The following is a 21,563-nucleotide window of genomic DNA, read 5'->3' as shown; positions in this document are numbered from 1 at the left end:
TCCTCACACTAAGAGCAGGCGGAAGCAGGTGCCTCACAGCCCTGGGTACCCGGGGAAATGTCACACAGACCCTGCCCAGAAGAGCTTGCAATCCAAAAATAGGCACAGATAAGGCAAAATGCACTGGGTGACTTGATGGAAGGTGTTTATTTAATGGAGTTAAGGACCCAGGCCCAGATCCCTAAAAGTATTTAGACAACTAACTTTCACTGATTTCAATGGGAGTTAGTTCCTAAATATCTTTGAGGAGCTGGGCTCCAATTCCCATTGAATTTCAGTGGGATTTGGGCACATTACTCCTTAGGCCCCTTTGAAAATCTCAGTTTGTATATTTCCTATACAACCTCTCTTCCAAAATGTTAGGGCATATGTTAGTTGGCTAGTGTCTTTGATCCTTGCTGAAGATATAGGGTTTTAGGAGAGAGACGAAGAAGAAGAAGACGGTGGGGGTCTGATGCCCTGTGACCTGGCAGCATAGAAGAAGGAATGAAGCCAGGAGTGGGAGAAGGAAATAAAGGGGCATTAAGGATAGACAGCATCACTGGCAGAGCAAAAGAGGCAAGAGAAGACATGATAAGAGGCAAGACCTGAGATGTAGGCAGAAGTAAAGTTGTACAGGCCCTTCAAGCATATACATGTTGGAATGGGAAACAAAAAAAATAATCTTAGTTTCCCATTTCCTTTGACCTGGTAGATTTCTGAGCCCTGGATATCTTCTGATGCAGTTTAGACTCAATTCCCTCCTGAAAGTTTCATGGAGCTGCTGCTGTTGCTCATAGGCTCATAGACTTAAAGGTCAGAAGGAACCATTATGATCACCTAGTCTGACCTCCTGCACAACGCAGGCCACAGAATCTCACCCACCCGCTCCTGTAATAAACCCCTAACCTATGTCTGAACTATTGAAGTCCTCAAATCACGGTTTAAAGACTTTAAGGTGCAGAGAATCCTCCAGCAAGTGACCCATGCCCCATGCTGCAGAGGAAGGCGAAAAACCCCCAGGGCCTCTGCTAATCTGCCCTGGAGGAAAATTCCTTCCCAACCCCAAATATGGCGATCAGCTAACCCCTGAGCATGTGGACAAGACTCACCAGCCAGACACCCAGGAAAGAATTCTCTGTAGTAACTCAGATCCCACCCCATCTAACATCCCATCACAGGCCATTGGGCATATTTACCGCTAATAGTCAAAGATCAATTAATTGCCAAAATTAGCCTATCCCATCATACCATCCCCTCCATAAACTTATCAAGCTTAGTCTTGAAGCCAGATTTGTCTTTTGCCCCCACTACTCCCCTTGGAAGGCTGTTCCAGAACTTCACTCCTCTGATGGTTAGAAACCTTCGTCTAATTTCAAGTCTAAACTTCCTGATGGCCAGTTTATATCCATTTGTTCTTGTGTCCACATTGGTACTGAGCTTAAATAATTCCTCTCCCTCCCTGGTATTTATCCCTCTGATATATTTATAGAGAGTAATCATATCTCCCCTCAGCCTTCTTTTGGTTAGGCTAAACAAGCCAAGCTCTTTGAGTCTCCTTTCATAAGACAAGTTTTCCATTCCTCGGATCATCCTAGTAGCCCTTCTCTGTACCTGTTCCAGTTTGAATTCATCCTTCTTAAACATGGGAGACCAGAACTGCACACAGTATTCCAGATGAGATCTCACCAGTGCCTTGTATAACGCTACTAACACCTCCTTATCTCTACTGGAAATACCTCGCTTGATGCATCCCAAGACCGCATTAGCTTTTTTCACGGCCATATCACACTGGCGGCTCATACTCATCCTGTGATCAACCAATACTCCGAGGTCCTTCTCCTCCTCTGTTACTTCCAACTGATGAGTCCCCAGCTTATAACAAAAATTCTTGTTATTAATCCCTAAATGTATGACCTTGCACTTTTCACTATTAAATTTCAACCTATTACTATTACTCCAGTTTACAAGGTCATCCAGATCTTCCTGTATGATATCCCAGTCCTTCTCTGTATTGGCAATACCTCCCAGCTTTGTGTCTTCTGCAAACTTTTATTAGCACACTCCCACTTTTTGTGCCAAGGTCAGTAATAAAAAGATTAAATAAGTTTTGTCCCAAAACTGATCCCTGAGGAACTCCACTAGTAACCTCCCTCCAGCCTGACAGTTCACCTTTCAGTATGACCCGTTGTAGTCTCCCCTTTAGCTAGTTCCTTATCCACCTTTCAATTTTCACATTGATCCCCATCTTTTCCAATGTAACTAATAATTCCCCATGTGGAACCGTATCAAATGCCTTACTGAAATCGAGGTAAATTAGATCCACTCAATACTTGAGATCCTGCTCAACACCTGTGAAGATCAGGTGCCCAAACATGATACCCAAGCATGAAAATATTGGGCTCGGTGAAATGCTCAAGGAGATTCAGTTAATTAGTTGCGAAGTTGGTAATAGAATCCAGGAATCCTGGCTCTGAGCCTTATGCTCTGACCATGCTTCCGCCAAGGCTTTTATGGGGAAAAGACACTAAATTCCCACTATAGGACAGGGAATGCTCAATGAACTTTTGGCTATTGTTGGTGTCTTTTATAAACGTAAATTATTTAAATGGATTTGTTTTTGTTAGTTGGGGCCAATGATATATCAGGATGGAATGAGCTTGTGATGGAATACACCCCTGTGTTCACACCCTACACGCTATTGTAATAGTCTTTGTACAAGGTACGCCTTGTGAGGTATAATTTGAAAACTCACCACTTGCTGATCAGTAATAGCATGGTAAAGTCCATATAGCCACATTATATGTAAAGTTAAGAACATAAGCTGAAATCATGACTGAAATAGGTTTCCCAGATAAGTCTAGAGAGTGATTATACCAGTTTCCCAAAGACAAAGAGCAAGCTGATGCCCCAGCCAGGTCTTAACAAAGTTGATGGGCCCTTACCTACCAAGTGACCATTCTTTGGCAAGAAAGGGGACAGGGACAAAGAGATCTGCATCTCAGCGAAAAACAGCTTGGAGTCGCTTTCCTCCAGCAGACTGCCTGTCTCCTGGTTCTCAGCTGGAAATGCTTTTCAAAGAGGGGTTAAAAACTATAAAAAGGAGGGGCAAACACCCCAAGACATCCCTGTCTCTCCCTGTCTGTCTCTGGCATCACACCTAAGAAAACAAAGAAAAACAGCCATTGGACTTTGTGGGGAGGGGTCCTGACCTGAAGCGTTTTAACCTTGATAGAAGCATGTGGTGAGAAACTTTGCTTGAATCTCATCTACTTTGTTAAGTTAGGCACTAAAAAGCATTTTATCTTTGTTCTTCTTGTAACCATTTCTGACTCTTATGCCTCATTGCTTGTACTCACTTAAAATCTCTCTCTTTGTAGTTAATAAACTTGTTTTATTGTTTTATCGAATCCAGCATTGTTAGTTAAAGTGTCTGGGTAACCGTTTCAGGTAATAACTGTTGTGTATTATTCTCTTAACGGAATAACCGACTTCAGATATTTGGACTGTCCAGGAGAGGGCTGGGCAGTATAAGACATACATTTCAGGGGGAAAATCCAGGACTGGGAGTGTATTGAGGTCACCCTGTAGTATAACCAAGGCTGTTGATATGCATTTACACAAACACATCTGGGAGTGACCTGCATGCTGGTGGCTGTTTGTGAGCAATCCAGGTTGGAGGCTACATCAGCAAGGCACTGCAAGGCACCCAAAGTTATAGGGCAGGGGTGACACAGCCCCCCACTGATCTGGGTTCCACTCTGGTATCTCACAGAGCCTTATCCCAGATATGCAGCTACATTATGTCTGATTCAAAGCCCCTTAAAACTCCCATTGATTTCAATGGATTTTAGATCAGGCCCTCTATGCTGGCGCCGTTTTGGTAGGAGATTCTGCCTCGATACTTTGCAATGTGCATTGGTGTCATCTTTCACTGCTGTGTCTGTTGAATACTGTTTTTTCTGCACTTCGTAATTTTAGGCAAGGTTTTCGGGTTGTTTGTTTTAAACAAAGGAATCGCCGTATTTAATCCAAGGCCATTGCCATTCTCCGAAATAAAAGTCAAGTGGTTGGAAGTGCTACTGCAGCTCACTACAGAAGAGAAACCTTTTCAGATATCATAGGAGCCTTTGAGGCATAAAAAAATCTGCCCTTTAAAAGCTGCTCTGGACCTAATGGGCCACCTGGATCCATGCCCTTTTAACACCTGTCTTGATGACATTTGTCTCATGAGAGATTCTGCACTGTATTTGAACTTTATTCGCAGTCCAACTGATCAAGAGACACTGTCAGCTAAGGAGAAAGCCTTGCACTACAGGAAAGACAGCTGCTGTTTCATCTTCCAGGAGCATGGAGGTAAATTAATCCCTGATATAACTCTATTCACTTCAGTGGAGTTACATCAGAGAGAATTTTGCCCTTATGCATTGGCCAATTCATTACCATCCCAGTGTTTGTTTATTTTAGCCATATATTTTCCAGGGCACTGAAAACTGAGATATTTATTTTGCAAATGATTGTGTCTCTTGGATAAATTGATTTCTCTATGTCGGGTGGCTGGGTAGCTGATGCAGTGAGGAAGTCATGGCTCTTCCTGGTAATATTTTTGTTCTCAGTGACATCTGGAAGTTTATGTTGCACTCGGCTGCTTTTCTTTTTGTGCAACTTTTTATCAAAAGATACTGAATGTATATTTATGAGCTTGTGCCTTGAAGCAAGCCTCTGGTATTTGACATACAGAGCCATAGTCATCCCTGATGAAACTCCATCAAAGCCAGGAATTACACCAGGGATGAATTAGGCCCACAGGCTATCTAAGTATATTAATTGCAAAAATCTACATACATACAGTGTTCAAGTGTGAGTAAAATATGCCCAACCACACACTTACTAAACATGTGATGGTCCTTAATCGTAGAGATGGGCCTGATCTAGACCCAAATTCCCTTGAACTTCGGGAAAGTCCGTGTACAGATTTAAACTTTGGACTGAGTGGTGCAGCCTCTACTCATATTGTGAGACCCTCATACGAGAAGTCCCAATTCACATGAGGAAACGCTGTGTGGTTAGTTTTGTGCTACAGGTTCTTTTTGCAGAAGCTGTGGCAAGCCGTAAGAAGCTTGTTCTCTGCCTTTATTTCTCTAACGTCTTGGCGCAAAATTGCTCCGGGGAACAACACATCAGAGTTTGGGCTGAGATTTCAGGAAGCAGGGTTTGCCAACATACCATTTGTGACCATCTCTGTTCAAGGACTGGTGTATATAGTGTAAATAAGCCAGTATGAGTAAAGGGTTCACGATCTGGTCCTTACCATATAAAACCTCGACACATACAGGGAGCTGGGACTGGATCCCAGATCTTTCCTTCAAGACTGTATATTTCTTTTCCCAGCCCTTGTCTCTACTTCCTTAGTGAAAGCAGGGGTGGGGATCACTGCTGTGGTGATATGCAAATAGGACAGACCCAGGGAGCTGAGAGGCAGCATCCTAGCAGAGGTCACACTGGGACGCAGCACCAGGTACAGTAAGAGACATCTCTTCTCTGCCTTTTTCTCCAGTGGTCCAGCTGCTGGAAGGGAGGGGAGGGCGTGGACTCCTAAGGTGAGGGAGATGGAAAGGAGCAATAAAGGCAGCTTTCTGTTGTCATTGGGTGAGCCGGACAGGGAATGGAGTTTAAAAGCTTTCCATGTGCTCCCCATTCTCTGTTCCCTCCCCTCTGGTTCCTGCTCCTCCCTTCCAGCAGCAGCGGGTGGCCAACGGCTGGTTCTCCCCCAAGCCCCAATCAACAGTAGATTGCTGTCTCCTTATATTGCCTCTACCCACTCTGGACCCTTCGAGAAAAGACGGGGTAGAGGTCTTCTTTTACCTGGGAGTATGGGCTCTCTTAAAATGCTGCTCCTTCAAGACCTAGTCTGAATACAGAACTTGCAGTGGTTTACCTTAAATCAGTTTGCAAACTGATTTAGTTAAACTGGTGCAAGTCTGCGTGAAGACACACTTAATTCAGTTTAAGAGTGGTTCACTGCCTATTAATCCATTTTTTTAAAACTGGATTAAGAAAAATCAAAATGAACTACTTTTAAACCAAAATAAGTGTCTAAACCAAAACTCATACCAATGTCACCCAGTGGGTTTATAAAACCACCTTTAGTTAAACTGGTTCCAGTTGGTTGCACACACCCAAGTATTTAAAGTTGACCTGATGATGAATGATGAAGATGAGGATGATGCTAATTAATAATAATACCGAGCTCTTACATAGCGCTTTTCATCAGTAGATCTCAAAACACTTTACAAAGGAGATCAGTATCATTATCCCCATTTCACAGATGGGGAAACCGAGCACAGAGCACTGAAGTGACTTCCCAAGATCACCTGTCAGGTCAGTGGCTAACCCAGGAATAGAGCCCAGGTCTCCTAAATCCCAGTCCAGTGCTGTGATTTCTATTGCTTCTGTGTGATGTATAAAGAAGTCATGGAAGTATTTTTATGAATATTTGTAAAGCATTTGTAGATTGTCTGAAGTAAGAGGCTATGGAAGTGTAAAGTATTATTGTTATGGAGGGAGTCACCAGATGGTACCATTACACACAGCATGCAAGCAGTGTATATTCTTTGAAGAAATGCTGTATTGTAGTTAGTTTTTTTGACATAGCTTCTTTTAAAGGAAGCTGTTGCAAACAGCAAGCGAGTTTGTTCTCTGCCTTTATTTCTCTAATTCCAGTCCATACTTGGTGCAGAGTTGCTTCCTGGGAACCAGGTATTGGCTTTTGGGTGGAGATTTCAGAAAGTGGGGGTTTTCCTGCATGCCGTTTGTGACTACCTCTGTTCATGGATTCGTGTATATTGTGTAAATAAACGAGTTACAGTAAGGATACACCCCTTCACTCTGCGTCATTGATTTTTCCTTCAACAGGAAACCAACCTGGAGGGTCCTGACCTCTGCTAACGCTTGGCAGAGGGGCAATATTATTATCCCACAATGCACTTAAACATGCTTTCTATTTTTAATTTTCTTATTCCATTAAATTAACATTTTATAAGAGGAAAAGTTAAGGATGGTTATTGTTAAACAAAGCTCACCTTGAGTAAAGAGTCCAAGTTGACGTGGTGTATAAACTGATAGTTATAAGACTAAGAAAGATGGGTGAGGTTCTTTTCCATTTTTATGGTCACAATGGGGATAAAGCTTTCCCCATAATGGCTTCTCCCAGCTGCTCCAAGTCCGTGTGGGTTTGGGCACTGGAACTGAAGACAGGCAGCCTTTCTCCTGTCCTCTCGGTCACCCTTCTGCTGGCACCCAGGCAGCGTGGAGGAGGAAACTGTCTGATTCAAATGCGGAGAGGGCTAAAGCCGGATCTAAGGAAAGGAGTAGATTGGGACAAAGAGGCTGGCGAGACTTGGACTAAAGAGTGGGGGAAGTATGATTGGGACTGGCTGGGCAGTTTTATGGTAGGCCTCAAAGATACCTCACCTCCTAGTAAGATGTGTCTCCTATCATAAGCGTTGACTCCATAGGTGCTCCAGGGCTCAAGCGCCCAAGGAAAAAAAAAATAGGAGTGCTCAGCACCCACCAGCCACAGCTGTTCAGCAGTTGGCAGGAGGCGCTCGGGGGAGGGCAGAGAGCAGTGAGCAGCAGGCAGGCCGGGGCCTCAGGGAAGGGAGTGGAGCAGGGGGCGGGAAGAAGTGGAGTGAGTGCAGGGCCCCTGGGGAGGGGGGCAGAGTAGGGGCAAGGCCTCAGGGCAGAGTGCAGACATGCCAAACCTGTGAAAAAATGCAGAAATTGCCCTTGTTTTTGGCTTAATTGGCTTGTGAGTTGCTTGTTGGCAAGTTTTTGGCTTGTAACTTGTTTGGCTTGTAGCTTGTTGTAGCTTGTTGCTCCTTTTTTTTGATCAGCTCCCAGCAAACGGGGCAAGGGGAGGGGAAGCAGGGGCAATGGGAGCAAGCAGGGGCAAGGGCGGGAGAGAGTCAGGGGTGCACAGCGGGCCCACCACAGTCCCAGACTGCACGCCGGGGGGATCTAGTCACATAGAGTGCTGGGGTTCTTAGGGATTGGCTTGTTTTGGCCTTGTTTTGAAATGGGATTCGCTTGATTTCGGGCTTATTGTGAAAGTCGGGGTGCTTATTTAACACGTGAAAGTTGGCAACTGTGGCAGAGTGGGGATGGAGCACCCACCAGGAAAAATAGAAGTCAGCACCTGTGTCTCCCATGTCACATTTTCCTGCCCCTATTTTCTTCAGTGTTTCTGGCTTTGATGGAGTAATTGTGAGGGAAACGAGTGATTATCCTCCCACAGAAGCCTAGGTTCTCTGACTCCGGTCTCATTTCCTCCACAGAAATGATCTAGCCGCCAGTTTCTTGTTTGGGTTCAGAGTGAATAACCATGGAATTGCTTTACTTGTTTTGGTTTCATCGTGGAAGACAAAGAAGTTTAGAGGCAGGAATGTTGGAAAAATAATTTTGACCGAGACAATATTAGGGCCTGATGCATAACTGCATTACTGCAGATTAACGCCAGTGTAACTCCACTGATTTTTAATGGACTTGATTCTTATTTACACAAAGTCACTTTACATCACTGTGGCAGAATAAAGAGGTCTTTAAGTGGGCACAAATTACATTTAAATCTAGTTCAAGGGCCCCTTCTCGCTTGCATGGTGGCCTTGGCATAAATGAGAATCAGGCCCATTCTGTCGCATCCTCTCAGGTGGACATCCCGATACGTCTAAATATCTTTTCCATTAACAGAGAATGGCCAGGTGTACGTCCAAAAGAAGCCCACCATGTACCCACCCTGGAACAGTACGTTCGATGCCCATATCAACAAGGGTAGGGTCATGCACATCGTTGTGAAGGACAAAAGCGCGGAAATGGTTTCGGAAACCACAGTCGAACTCAACGTACTGGCAGACAGGTGCAAGAAGACCAATGGAAAGACAGAAATATGGGTAAGCGCTTTGGGTTCTTAACACCACTGATGGCTTGTTAGAGATAACTGTTATGGAATAAGGGGAGGCGCTAGGTGCATACCAGATTGCAAATGTAAGTGATATGCCAAAAAAAATTGTCTGCCGTCCAAGGAACACATGTGGAGTCATCTTGTGTATTGCTTGATGGAAAGCAATCCATGAACATCAGAAAGAGCAACCTAATGCTTTTATATTAACTGTCGCTGCTATATTAAAACTTATACCTTATATTAGCAAGGATTCTGGCTCCTATGAGTCATGCAGACAAAATAGCTTTGCTTAGACAATCCTTTGGGGGCAGATAGTAATATGAGTGACTACATATGAATTATCTTAGGTGCCCTAGAGAAATGCTCTTAACATTTAATCTTTCTAATATCAATGGACTGATTCCCCGCTGCATCACTTCAGGGTTGTATCACTGTGACTCCATTAAGCATCAGCGGTGTAAATCTGAAGTAACGCAGTGATGAAACAGGCTCGAAGTATTAATGACATGGCATGATAATCCCAGCAGGCAGGCTGCAGGTAATACTGTTTAGCCAATAGTATTTTTGTGATTGCCGTGCTCTTAATAGGGACATAACATTTCTCCAAATGTCAAATTACTTGAATCGCAGGTAGTTTTTCCTGTCAATTTTCAGGCTAACTTGCAGAGGCACCGACTTTCTGATTTCCCGGAGGGTGCTCACCCCCACTCTGCCCCAGGCCCTGCCCCCACTCCACCCTTCCCCCAAGGCCCTACCCCTTCCTACCTTGTTCCATCCCCTCCCCCGAGTGCACCCCACCCTCACTCTGCCTCTTCATGCCCCTGCTCCTCCTCCCCCCGCAGCTCCTCCTGCCCGCTGCTGAACAGCTGATCCTTGGCTGGTGGGAGGCACTGGGGAGAGGGGGAGGAGCTGATTGGCGGGACCCGCCAGTGGGTGTTGAGCACCCACTATTTTTTTTCTGTGGGTGCTCCATCCCCAGAGCACCCACAGAGTTGGCACCTATGCTAACTTGTAAGTTTTACCCATAGGGTGACATTTTCAAAAGCACCTAATTTCTATTTTAAAAACAGTTTGGGTACTTCAGAGCCTACGGGTATATAGAGCCTAAGAGTATGTCTGCACAGCAAAGAAAAACCTGCAGCTGGCCCATGCCAGCCAACTCGGGCTCGCGAGGCTCAGACAGTGGGGCTGATTCATTACTGTGCAGACTTCTCGGGTTGTTGTTTTTTCAGCAGAAATCCTTCAAAAACAAAATGAAACATTTCATGTTGGGTCAAATCAAACTTTCCTTGAGGTTTTTTTTACTTTTTCTAAATGCCGAAAAATTTCATTTTGGGTCAACCTGAAACAATTAAAAAAAAAAAAAAAAAGTTTTGATTCAGCCAGCAAACCAAAAATAGCGCTAGGCACCTAACTCCCATGAAAGCCTATGGGAGTTAGGCACTTACAGCCAAATTTGCAAAAGTGCTTAGCACTCAGCAGCTGCCACTGGGAATGATATGTTCTCTTGATGGAAGCTGGTGGATACCGAGTTCCTTTGGAAAATCTCAGCCTTATTTATTATTTTATCCATACTTACGTATGTTCTAGCATGCTGTGCCCAAGCCTCTGATGAGAAGCAACATAGTCCTATAACCATATTGTCTGTCTCTCCTCCCTCAGCCCTTCTATACACTTTGTTCTCCGGTGCACTTTGTTGTCCAGTAATTACTGTGTCTAATAATGAGCAAACCAAAACCAAGCATTTATTGCCAGTTATTGAACTCCGTGTGGAAATTCATTTTTTTCTTGCCAGCTGAGATTATTGCTAGACTTTAGCTTTGAGTTCGCTCAAGCATCTGACGTGATTGCCATTAAGTAGTATTGCTGTCTAACATCTACACTTTTTTTTCTTTCTCCTTGTCTCAACCAGCTAGAATTGAAACCTCAAGGGAGAATGCTAATGAATGCAAGATACTTCCTGGAAATGAGTGGCAAGTGACACTATTTATTGATTAATTGATTTGATTTCTGGTTATGTGGGGCAGACAAGTCATCTTCAGATAAACACCTACCATTTAAAATAATGCTCACTTCAATACTGGTGATTCACCTATAGACTTGTATTGAGATTATTGCAATGGGTTGAATGCGGCTCCACTATGAAGAGCAATTCATATAGCATTACGGGGTTCCATGCTTGCTGTCCCTCAGTTATTTGCATTCAAATCTGCTAGCTTTACCAGTAAAAAAGTGGATTCTCTAACTGCCAGCCCTACATATGCATTCCCTTAAGCCAACTAGGGTAAACCCAGAAGAAAAAAGGACCTAATTCCAGATCCAGCTCCCATCCAGGACAGTGGAAAGACTCCCACTGATGTCAAAGGCCTGGTCCACACTACCCCCCACTTCGGACTAAGGTACGCAAATTCAGCTACGTTAATAACGTAGCTGAATTCGAAGTACCTTAGTCCGAACGTACCGCGGGTCCAGACGCTGCAGGCAGGCTCCCCCGTCGATGCCGCGTACTCCTCTCGCCGAGCTGGAGTACCGGGATCGATTTATCGCGTCTAGACAAGACGCGATAAATCGATCCCAGAACATCGATTGCCTGCCGTCGGACCCGGAGGTAAGTGTAGACGTACCCAAAGGTTTGGACTAGCCCCATATAGAGCTCCTAGCTGAAAAATGTATACATTAAGAATATATTGGGTTGGAACAATCTCAACATAAAGGGATGGCAACATGCATAAATGGCCATGTAAAACACATTTTCATCTTTTGACCTTAATGACAAAACTCCCATTGACTTTGATGGCTGCAGGATGGGAGGACTAGATGGAGAGGTAACAACCTGAACTTAGAAAGATCTTCCAATGAGACAATGAAAGTAATTCATTAGGAAGCGTGTGTACGTTGGTACTTTTCCTCATCAACTCCTACCTCTGATGGGTAGGAAGGCTTTTGCTGTCACGCTGTATCAGGTCAGCATTGAAACAAAAGTCTTAACCCATCATAGGGGCTAACCTTTAGGGAAGTTAAGTGTATAGTACATCTCTGAATTGCACGTAGCAAGGTCAGAATCAATACTTCAGTGCAGGCTACTTCCTACAGAATACTTAGGTGAATTGTTGCACAATCCACTATGTGGCTATTATTATATTATTTAGCAAGGGTTGGGTTTTTTTTCCTCGCAAAGCTTGCAGAATCACTCTAACTGTGAATATTTTCATGAATACAGCATATAGGAAAGCAGTACTGGCCTGGTAGAATGACAAGGAATATGCAAAAAGAATCTTTCAGCAAATTATATATAATTCTAACCACTTTTTTCAGGGCATAATTCTGTGTAAATTGAAAATCTTACACCTGAGCACTCATGTCAAGAGTTGAAAGGTCTATATTTTTGAAAACAGCTTCATTAATATTTACCTCATGGCCCTGATCTAACTCCCATAGTTGGATCAAGCCCTACATTTTTGTAGTATTACAGATTGTAGTTTGAACTGCAAAGAAACGGCAGCTGAAAGAGCACCCAGTGAGTTTTAAAAAAAACGTGCCTCAAAAATACTTCCTCTTGTTTATGCAACACGTTTCATCACTTAGTATTTTAACTGTTCGTTTCTCTTAAGATCTTGATTTAGATCAAGGTACCATCAGTGAGGTCAACAACATCCCATCACAGGCCTGTTTTCCAGGCACATTCTTTCCTTTACATTTAATCCAATGCCAGCACTTCCATACTGCTGGGACATTAGTTCAATTCTGAATAGAGGGACGTGCACGACTTACTGAACCACACAAACCACTTCCTTCAAAGCCTAGGGTTTCCTTGGAAATCTCCCACCCAAATACTAACCAGACCCAGCCCTGCTTCGTTGGCGAAAGCCAACAAGAGGAGAAGACAAGAGCTTGTCTGTATTAACACATTCTGCTTCTGCGGGTTATAGAGATCAGAAAGGGTTCAATGTCTTTTTATCTGAAGAAAATTATTTGCTGGAAACAATACATTAAATAATTCCTATGCTCTGCATATTATGAATTAGCATTAGCAACAAATCATTGGTCCCTGTTGTCTTGTAATTCAGCATGTTAAGCCAATTCCAACCTTTGGAAACATATATTTAGAAGCATGGGGCTATAGTTTTGGGGGGATTATCATGTAATGTTGCTTGCCACAGAATGAAATAGCCTTTTTCTAATAATAAATAGGATCACCCAAGATTCTAGAATTTAAATGTAAACATATATGGGAAACAAACACACTATTTAAAATATGGGTGGAGGTGGGAGGAAAGTCAGATAGGAGGGCTCAAGGCATTGGCTATAGGATCTAGAATTTTCTCCCTTAAGTCATCAGCTCAGCGCTAGTTCAAGTCAGTAGAAACCAAAATTCAGGGGTCCCAGGTGAAATAAGGTGGTCTCAGTCCATTTCCTAGTGGATAGTTCTACTGGCACAATTGACCTCATTATTAACAATAGCTAACAAGACTGAACATTGATGGAACAGACATGGAAACTGAACTATTTTCTTGCCTGTAGATGTGCTCTACCAGCTATTCTGATCAGGGCTGAGTTACACTGGGGATGCACCATGAAGCACACCTACACTGTCATGGTAGCAAACAGTTCAGTCCACTTTATCATTAGAGTTGGTTGGGAAAATTCCAGTGCAACAGTATTTTGTCAGAATTTGCCAATTCATCAAAAATAAAATGTTTCACAGAGATGGTTCAATGTCACCAAAGTTCCAATGGCACGCAGGCAGTGTTTTCTGCCAGCTCACCCACCGGGCTCCTTGGAAAGCCTGTCCGATGGGCTGATGGGGACCTCAGGGCTTCCATGGTCCATGGCTCCAGCGTCGCATACTAGGCAGACTGCTTCAGAGTCAGGGACTCCAGAGATTCAGGGGCCACCTGGTGGGCTGCTGGGGACCCCACGGTTTCCAGGGTGCACAACTTCCAGACAGCCCACCAGCAGACTGCCCCAGAGCTGGGGATCTTTTTCAATGAGAATTTTGACATTTTGGGGTTTCGTTCCCAGTTGGAACAAAATATAAAAATCCTCCCTGAAACGGAATGACCTTTTTCCACCCAGCTTGGATTATCATTGTGAATTTTGCCAGCTGTTTCCCCCCCTTTTTCCTCTCCTAGGTCATGCCCCCCATCATATGTTCACATTGTCAATGCTGAAAGGATCCTCTACCAGTAGTTTCAGAGCAGCAAATTGGTATTTAAACTGATTAACTGCTTATTTGGAGGACTTTCCCTTTCTGCTTTAAGGTGGTAGAATGAAAGCCCTCATGAAACAGACATGGGCACTCTGTCTGCTTCATTTCTAATCAGAGGATTCATGTGTAATCTCTTATAAGTTTTATACTAAGTATCTATGTTAGCGAGTTTGGTCTCACATTAGTTGCTTCCATGAGCATAGTTACAGAGAGGACGCTAGAGGGTAGGGCTGGGACTCAGGACTGCTGGATTCTATTCTCAACTATACAGCCTCTGTCCTTAGGCAAGTCATTTAACTTCTCTGTGTCCCAGTTCCCCATCAGTCAAATGAGTGTAATACCTGCCTCGCCAGGGTGGTGTGTGGCTTCATTTATTAATGCTTGTAAAGCACTCTGAGATTCTCCAGTAAAAGACAGCTCAGAACACAGAGTATAAATACATTATAATATAGTGAGTGTATACACACACTGTAGTTATACTGTACTTACACTGTATATACTTATACTGTATATATCCACACACATACACAATAACTGAATTTCGTAATGAACTTTTATGTCTCCTTTCTTCCCAGATGCTAAAGAGCTGATTGACTGCGAGACAGAGGGGTTTTTCTCCTTGCATCAGCGCCGGGGAGCTATCAAGCAAGCCAAAATTCACAACGTCAAATGTCATGAGTTCACTGCTACCTTTTTCCCGCAACCCACATTCTGCTCTGTCTGCCATGAGTTCGTCTGGTACGTACAATGATTCAGTGTTTCCTCCACCTTTCATTCTGAAACTCATTGTCCGTTGTGTTAACCGGCTGCCCTTCCATAAGCACTCTGTGGCTACGAATGAATGAGAGTTGGTGTGACGGGTTGGATCACAGAACCCCCCTTGGGAGCTGCCACCTGATGTGCCAAGACTACCTCTGCTCCTGCTTTCCCTGCCAGCTCGGGACCCCAGCACCCTGTCTTGCTGAGCCAGACACGCCCGTCTGCTCCAACACAGACCCAGGGTCTGAATTACTTGCCCCAAAGCTGCAGGTTTACCTGAAAGCAGCTAACAGAAGTGTTCCTGTCTTTAACACTCAGATGTCCAACTCCCAATGGGGTCTAAACCCAAATAAATCCGTTTTACCCTGTATAAAGCTTATACAGGGTAAATTCATAAATTGTTCGCCCTCTATAACACTGATAGAGAGATATGCACAGCTGTTTGCTCCCCCAGGTATTAATACATACTCCTGAGTTAATTAATAAGTAAAAAGTGATTTTATTAAATACAGAAAGTAGGATTTAAGTGGTTCCAAGTAGTAACAGACAGAACAAAGTAAGTCACCAAGCAAAATAAAATAAAATGCGCAAATCTATGTCTAATCAAACTGAATACAGATAAGATCCTCACCAGTTCCAGAATGCTCCCTTTTACAGACTAATCTCCTTTTAGCCTGGGTCCAGCAATCACTCACACCCCTTGCACACTGTCCTTTGTTGCAGTTTCTTTCAAGTATCCTGGGGGGGAGGGGGGAGGAGGCTCTCTCTTTAGCCAGCTGAAGACCAAATGGAGGGGTCTCCCAGGGGTTTAAATAGACTTTCTCTTGTGGGTGGAGACCCCCTCCTCACTCCTATGCAAAGTCCAGCTCCAAGATGGAGTTTAGGAGTCACCCGGGCAAGTCACATGTCCATGCATGACTCACAGTTTTTACAGGTAGCATCCATTGTTTACATGCCACCTTGAACATCCTCAAGTAGACTTCTTATGTAGATTGGAGCATTCCAAGATCCATTGTCCTTTAAGTGTTTCTTGATTAGGTACTTAATTTCAACATTCCTTTCTCCAGGAACTGACCAAATGCTCTACTAAGGTTATTTAGAAATCAAGCCAGTCCCCAGCCAACATTCATAACATTCATAACTTCGAATACAAAAATGATACATGCATACCAATAGGATTAATACATTCAGTAGATCATAAACTTTGAGATATGTTACATGGCATATGTAGCATAAAACACATTCTAAGCATATTTCCATAAAGCCTTATGGGAGGTACCGTCACAGTTGGTGCAAGTGAGGTGCTTTCAAGTCTTCCCTGGATCACAGCCCAGTGCAATTCAGCATGTACGTGTGTATACAGATGTCCCCAGGCACGTCTGTTATACACTAGACACTAATCATCATCTCAGGAGAACCTATTCCTCCAAACATCAGTGAAGAAACATTATTACTGCTCACCATTAAGACGCCTGACCCCACAACTCTCACTCCCATACTTGAATCCAATGGGCCTTTTCAGTGAGAGTTTGTCTGAGCAGGACCCAATCCAGCTCCTATTTAAGTCAGTCCGGCACAAATCCCCAAAGGTATTTAGCCTCTCAACTTCCTTTGAAATCAATTGGAGTTAGGTGCCTAACTACCTCTGAAGATCTGGGCCTGAGAATCTTTCCATTGACTTTAATGGGAGTGGGTTCAGGCCGTTAGGACTGGAAACTGAGAAAAGGCCTCCGGATTTGGGGCATTGGAACTGTTTGAAGGAGTAAAGACTCCTCGTGTGAGTAAGTGTCACGGTATCAGGCCCTTTATCCGTTACATGTAGGGGTTACATGTTTCATTCCCGGGATATGACACACACAATTGTCATGTTTCTAATTGCATTTGCACCAGTGTGAACATTCACTCCTATCTTTTACTTTTTATGCAGTGACTAAAAGACACATAAGTTTCTAATAAACAGTTTCCCATTAACTGATGCAAAATTAAAAGTTGTAAAGGGCACAAAAACTGCTGTGAGGGTCGCAGGCAGTCATTCTAACTACTAGCTGAAGTGAATAAAGATACTTAAGCTAGATAAGCCCTACAGGAGCTAATAAAAACCAATGTGGTTTTATTCAATTTTCATTGCATAAATACTGCTGACATTAGCTCTCTGAAAATTCAAAAGTAACCAGTTTTGTGTTTATTCCAGGGGTCTTAACAAACAAGGCTACCAGTGCAGGCGTAAGAAGCTTTATTTTATTACTATCATTATTTATTCCGTTGTTTTTTTAAATGGCATTTTTTCCTAATATTGTGACTTATCTGTTCTTTCAGAATGCAATGCTGCCATTCATAAGAAGTGTATTGATAAAGTAATAGCTAAGTGCACAGGATCAGCAATCAATAGCAGAGAAACAATGGTATGTGTCACATTTCGACATAGGGATTTCATTCTGATCTTTCTCATGCTGATGTAAATCAGGAGTAACTCCAGCAAAGTCACTAAAGTTACTGATGTAGAATGGGTGTAATGGATCAGATTGCTTGCACCTTCCTAATCGGTCACACAATCTCTTATTTGTGATGCACTCAAATTTAATAACTGAATTTGCAATATTTAGATGAAGACTGGATGTCTTCCATTGGTCCTGCTTTGAGCAGGGGGTTGGACTCGATGATCTCCTGAGGTCCCTTCCAATCCTAATATTCTATGATTCTAAAAGAGATGCTATACCTCAGATAGAAGTTATGGGCACGAGGGAGATATTATTGGGTGAAATTCGTTGGCCTTTATGATGCAGGAGGTCAGACTCAATGATCATAATGGTCCCTTCTGGCCTTAAAATTGAGGAATTTACCATTTCAAGAGTGTATATATTATCCAAACTTTGCAGATTGTTAATAGGAGATGTGTATATTGACAAGATCCCCTTTATTATATTTTTATCTTGCTTTTTATCATAGAATCACAGGGTTAGAAGGAACCTTGGGAGGTCATCTAGGCCAACCTCCTGCTCAAAGCAGGGCCAATCCTGAGACAGATTTTTGCCCCTGATCCCTAAGTGGCCCCCTCAAGGATTGAACTTACAACCCTGGGTTTAGCAGGCCAATGCTCAAACAACTAAGCTATCCCTCCCCCCGTCATTATTCCAGGGAGCATTCCCCTACCCTGTGCAAAAAGGAGAGTAAGCGGCCATTTCCGCCTTGATGTTAAAACTACATTTTTCTTAGTTAATTTCATCCCACAGCTCCTATTTATACCCATGTAGCATTTCCCTTCATCAGCTCTGATCCCTCCATGCTGTTTACACCCTTCAAACACTTTAGGCTGTTATTCTCAAAGCTAACTAGTGGGTTTAGCCACACAATTCCCATTGACAAAGATGGGAGCTTTGTGGCAAAATCCCCTACTTGGCTTGGTAAATCTATAGACAATTTCCTCTTTTTGGTCGATTCCAATAACAAAGATGCAGCACTGGCATGGATGTCACTTTTTTTCCTACCTTGTTTTCTATGTACAATATATTGCTTATTCCCAAGGATTTTTCCCTCCTGGGCATGGTAAAAACCCTGGCAACTAATAATAAGGCTGCCAAAGACCACAGTGGTGGGCAGCAGTCTAATCCCCTAAAATAGATAGAATAATATGGATGATGAGTACTACATTTTTTTAATTCAGCGCTGATGTAGAGTGGGCAGTATTTTCACAGCTGTCTTTTTTTCTTGCAGTTCCACAAGGAGAGGTTTAAGATAGATATGCCTCACCGGTTTAAGGTCTACAACTATAAGAGCCCGACATTCTGCGAGCACTGTGGCACGCTTCTTTGGGGCCTGGCGAGGCAAGGGTTAAAGTGTGACGGTGAGTCCCGCTGCTCTGCAAATGTAGACGGAATGGGCCTTTACAAGGCTGCTCTCCTGAGGAGCTGCAGTCTAAGGGCCAAATCCTGTTTACGTTACACATGCAAATACCTCCTTAGTAGTTGGGGGCATGGGGACATGCTGAGGGCAGAGCCTGAGGATCTCCCCACACACACACAACAAGATCATTTTGGGGGGATACACAAGGATGCATGATCCATAGGGCTGAAGAGTGGATCCACATCTGTCCACAGGCTTAGGGAGGAAAATGCCCGCATGCATCTCTCCAGCCTGTGGCTTATTCAGGTTGGACCAGCACAGTGACTATGCACCAATAGGATTTAACTGGTGCTTAGGCCTTGAGCTACAGAGGGCTTCACAGGGGCGAATTTCACCCTCAGCTGTTGGCTCAGGCCAATAGAAGTGCTCTGCCTCGTGTCAAACAAATGCTGTTTATAATGCAAACCTCCCCAGGCTCTGATCACCTCATAAACTTCTTCCTTTCAGCATGTGGCATGAACGTCCATCACAAGTGCCAGACAAAAGTGGCAAACCTTTGTGGAGTTAACCAGAAACTAATGGCCGAAGCACTGGCAATGATAGAGAGCACCCAGCAGGTACAACAGCTCGAGGGCTGAAACGGCATGGTATAGTGGATAGGGTGCTGGTGTGGCATTCAAGAGGCCTGGGTGCTAGTCTGCTGACACGCTGTGTGACCTGGGGCAAATCATTTCACCCTCTGTTTCCCCTTCCACTCTGTCTTGTCTATTTGGATTGTAAACTCTTCGGGGCAGAGACTGTCTCTGACTCTTTGTGTGAACAGCATGCAACACAATGGGACCCAGATCTTGGCTGGGGCCTCTAGGCATGGCTGTAATATATATATATAACAACACGGAGACTCAAACTCTTCCACAGTGTGTTGCTTTAAAGAAACAAAGACTCCAAAAACATGAGCTACCTCATGCATTCAATCGATGCCTTTCGTTAGTAGCCACCTCCTTGTCTTTCTGTAATTATGACTGTGCGGATTAAGCAGGTTTAATAAGATACCTGTGCTCGTAGGCATTTTCAGCCAAAACATCGCTCCTTTTTTGCTTGTGACCCAGGCTCGCTGTTTGCGTGACACTGAACAGATCTTCAGAGAAGGACCTATTGAAATTGGCCTTCCCGTTCCTATGAAAGAAGTAACTCTGCTTCAGACTGTGCCAGCACCTGCAACTGGGAAAAGAGGTAGCTCTCCAATTATGTGTATTCACGGTGCCAATTATTTAAACTGTTAGCCGGAGACAATGATAATAATGAACTTAGTCCATTCATAGTACAGGGAAACAGACATCCTATGTATTACGTATATAAGCCACGCCCACTATGTGCTCTGTCCCCCTCTGGTGGTGGCTTTCATCTCCCCCTGACCAGGAAGCACTTCCCAAGCCTCAGAGGCTTCCCAGCTAGATTCCATGTATGGACCATCACTTGTAATGCTGATGTCCCTGGATGGGTTGTTGACAGCAGGGATCAAACCTGGGAAATCCATAAATGAGCCTCTATTACTTGAGCTGAAAGACCCACCTCTCTGAGCCAAGGCCTAGCCGCCACCAGAAGGAGACAGAGAGTCGCACCGAGTGGGTGTGGCTTACACTTACAAGAGGTTCCTTCCAAGCCTCACGTGATGTCATGATTCTGACATAGTAGCACGGACATGATTTATGGCTTAGACCTAGTCAGCAACAATTCCAGTGCATGCTCCCAATAGTGGAGTTTCCACAAAATAACTCACTCCGGGTGATGTGTTCATTAGTCAATACAAAGCAACATCTGTCGCTTCTAGAGTCACGCCTCTACCAAAACATATCCCTCTCATCCACACTCTGTCATACCTACCCTCAAACTATTCCCAGCCTCTCCATATAGGGGCAACTAATCCCTCTGGTCCCAGTGCAATTCCCTTCTACCTCTCTGTAGACATGTGCCCTAACCCATCCATTTCTGTCCTCCAGTGACAGGAACCACAAAGCACCACACACACTGCTGGCAAAATCTTCCCCAAATCCTCCTTTAGGTCAGGTATCCCAATACCCACCACTTCCCCCACCCACAACCATATTAATCAGAACCTCAAGAAGAAATGTCACCCACTGTTTAGTTCGAACTATCTGCTCACCACTGAAAATTCATATCCCGGTTTTATTATTTTCTCTGTGTTACGGCTTACAGCTAATGAAAGAGCAATGCTCTCGACAGGTAGCAGCTTCATAATAATTTAAATTTTTATTTATTTATTTATTTATTGTTTTAGTACTGCAGGCATGTTGTTATAGTCTTAACTAATTATGCTGATTACAGAAACTGCTGCAAGCGTTTCAGTGTTGTGTTTATCTTACCTGTGTACCCTGCCACGCGGTTGGCAAGCTACACTCTGCTGTTGACATGTGTACTTGTTCCAAGAACTGGCTTAATTAATTTTGTTTCACTTTACTCTTTTCTCTCCTCTCTTGGATGATATTTGTACTTAGCTTTGTGAACATCCCTGCAGGTAATGACCATTGATGCTATGAGCCTTCTTTGTGAGTGTGGCCCACCTTCATAGCATGGCCAAATCGCACATTTCATAAAACTCTGCACTCGTGTACAAAAAATGACCATTTGCGGGGAAATCTTTCAAAGACACAAATGGCAATTAGGTGCTGAAGAGCTTGTCTACACTGGGACACTCAAGAAGGTGAATCCAAATTAATGTTTAAAGTGGATTAGTTAAGCCACATTAAATCCCGGCACGGACAGTATAATTCAGAATTAAAGTGGCCTTAATTTGTT

General features: G+C 43.7%; 1 protein-coding gene across 1 annotated transcript in view; it reads left to right on the top strand.

Annotated features, from left to right (window-relative positions):
• PRKCQ (protein kinase C theta) overlaps positions 1–21,563 on the top strand; it is a 67,070-nt gene that overhangs the window by 7,024 nt on the left and 38,483 nt on the right. The window contains exons 3-10 of the mRNA XM_065401867.1: positions 8,728–8,927; positions 10,851–10,911; positions 14,723–14,885; positions 17,098–17,129; positions 17,223–17,308; positions 18,618–18,747; positions 19,254–19,363; positions 19,856–19,979. Coding sequence (XP_065257939.1) covers positions 8,728–8,927; positions 10,851–10,911; positions 14,723–14,885; positions 17,098–17,129; positions 17,223–17,308; positions 18,618–18,747; positions 19,254–19,363; positions 19,856–19,979 — 906 coding nt within the window. The remainder of the gene's footprint in view (positions 1–8,727; positions 8,928–10,850; positions 10,912–14,722; positions 14,886–17,097; positions 17,130–17,222; positions 17,309–18,617; positions 18,748–19,253; positions 19,364–19,855; positions 19,980–21,563) is intronic.

The sequence above is a fragment of the Emys orbicularis genome, chromosome 1, assembly GCF_028017835.1.
Source record: "Emys orbicularis isolate rEmyOrb1 chromosome 1, rEmyOrb1.hap1, whole genome shotgun sequence".
In the NCBI taxonomy this organism is placed as follows: Eukaryota; Metazoa; Chordata; order Testudines; family Emydidae; genus Emys; species Emys orbicularis.
The sequence above is the reverse complement of the archived record's forward strand: the minus strand, read 5'-3'. Positions and strand labels throughout refer to the sequence as shown.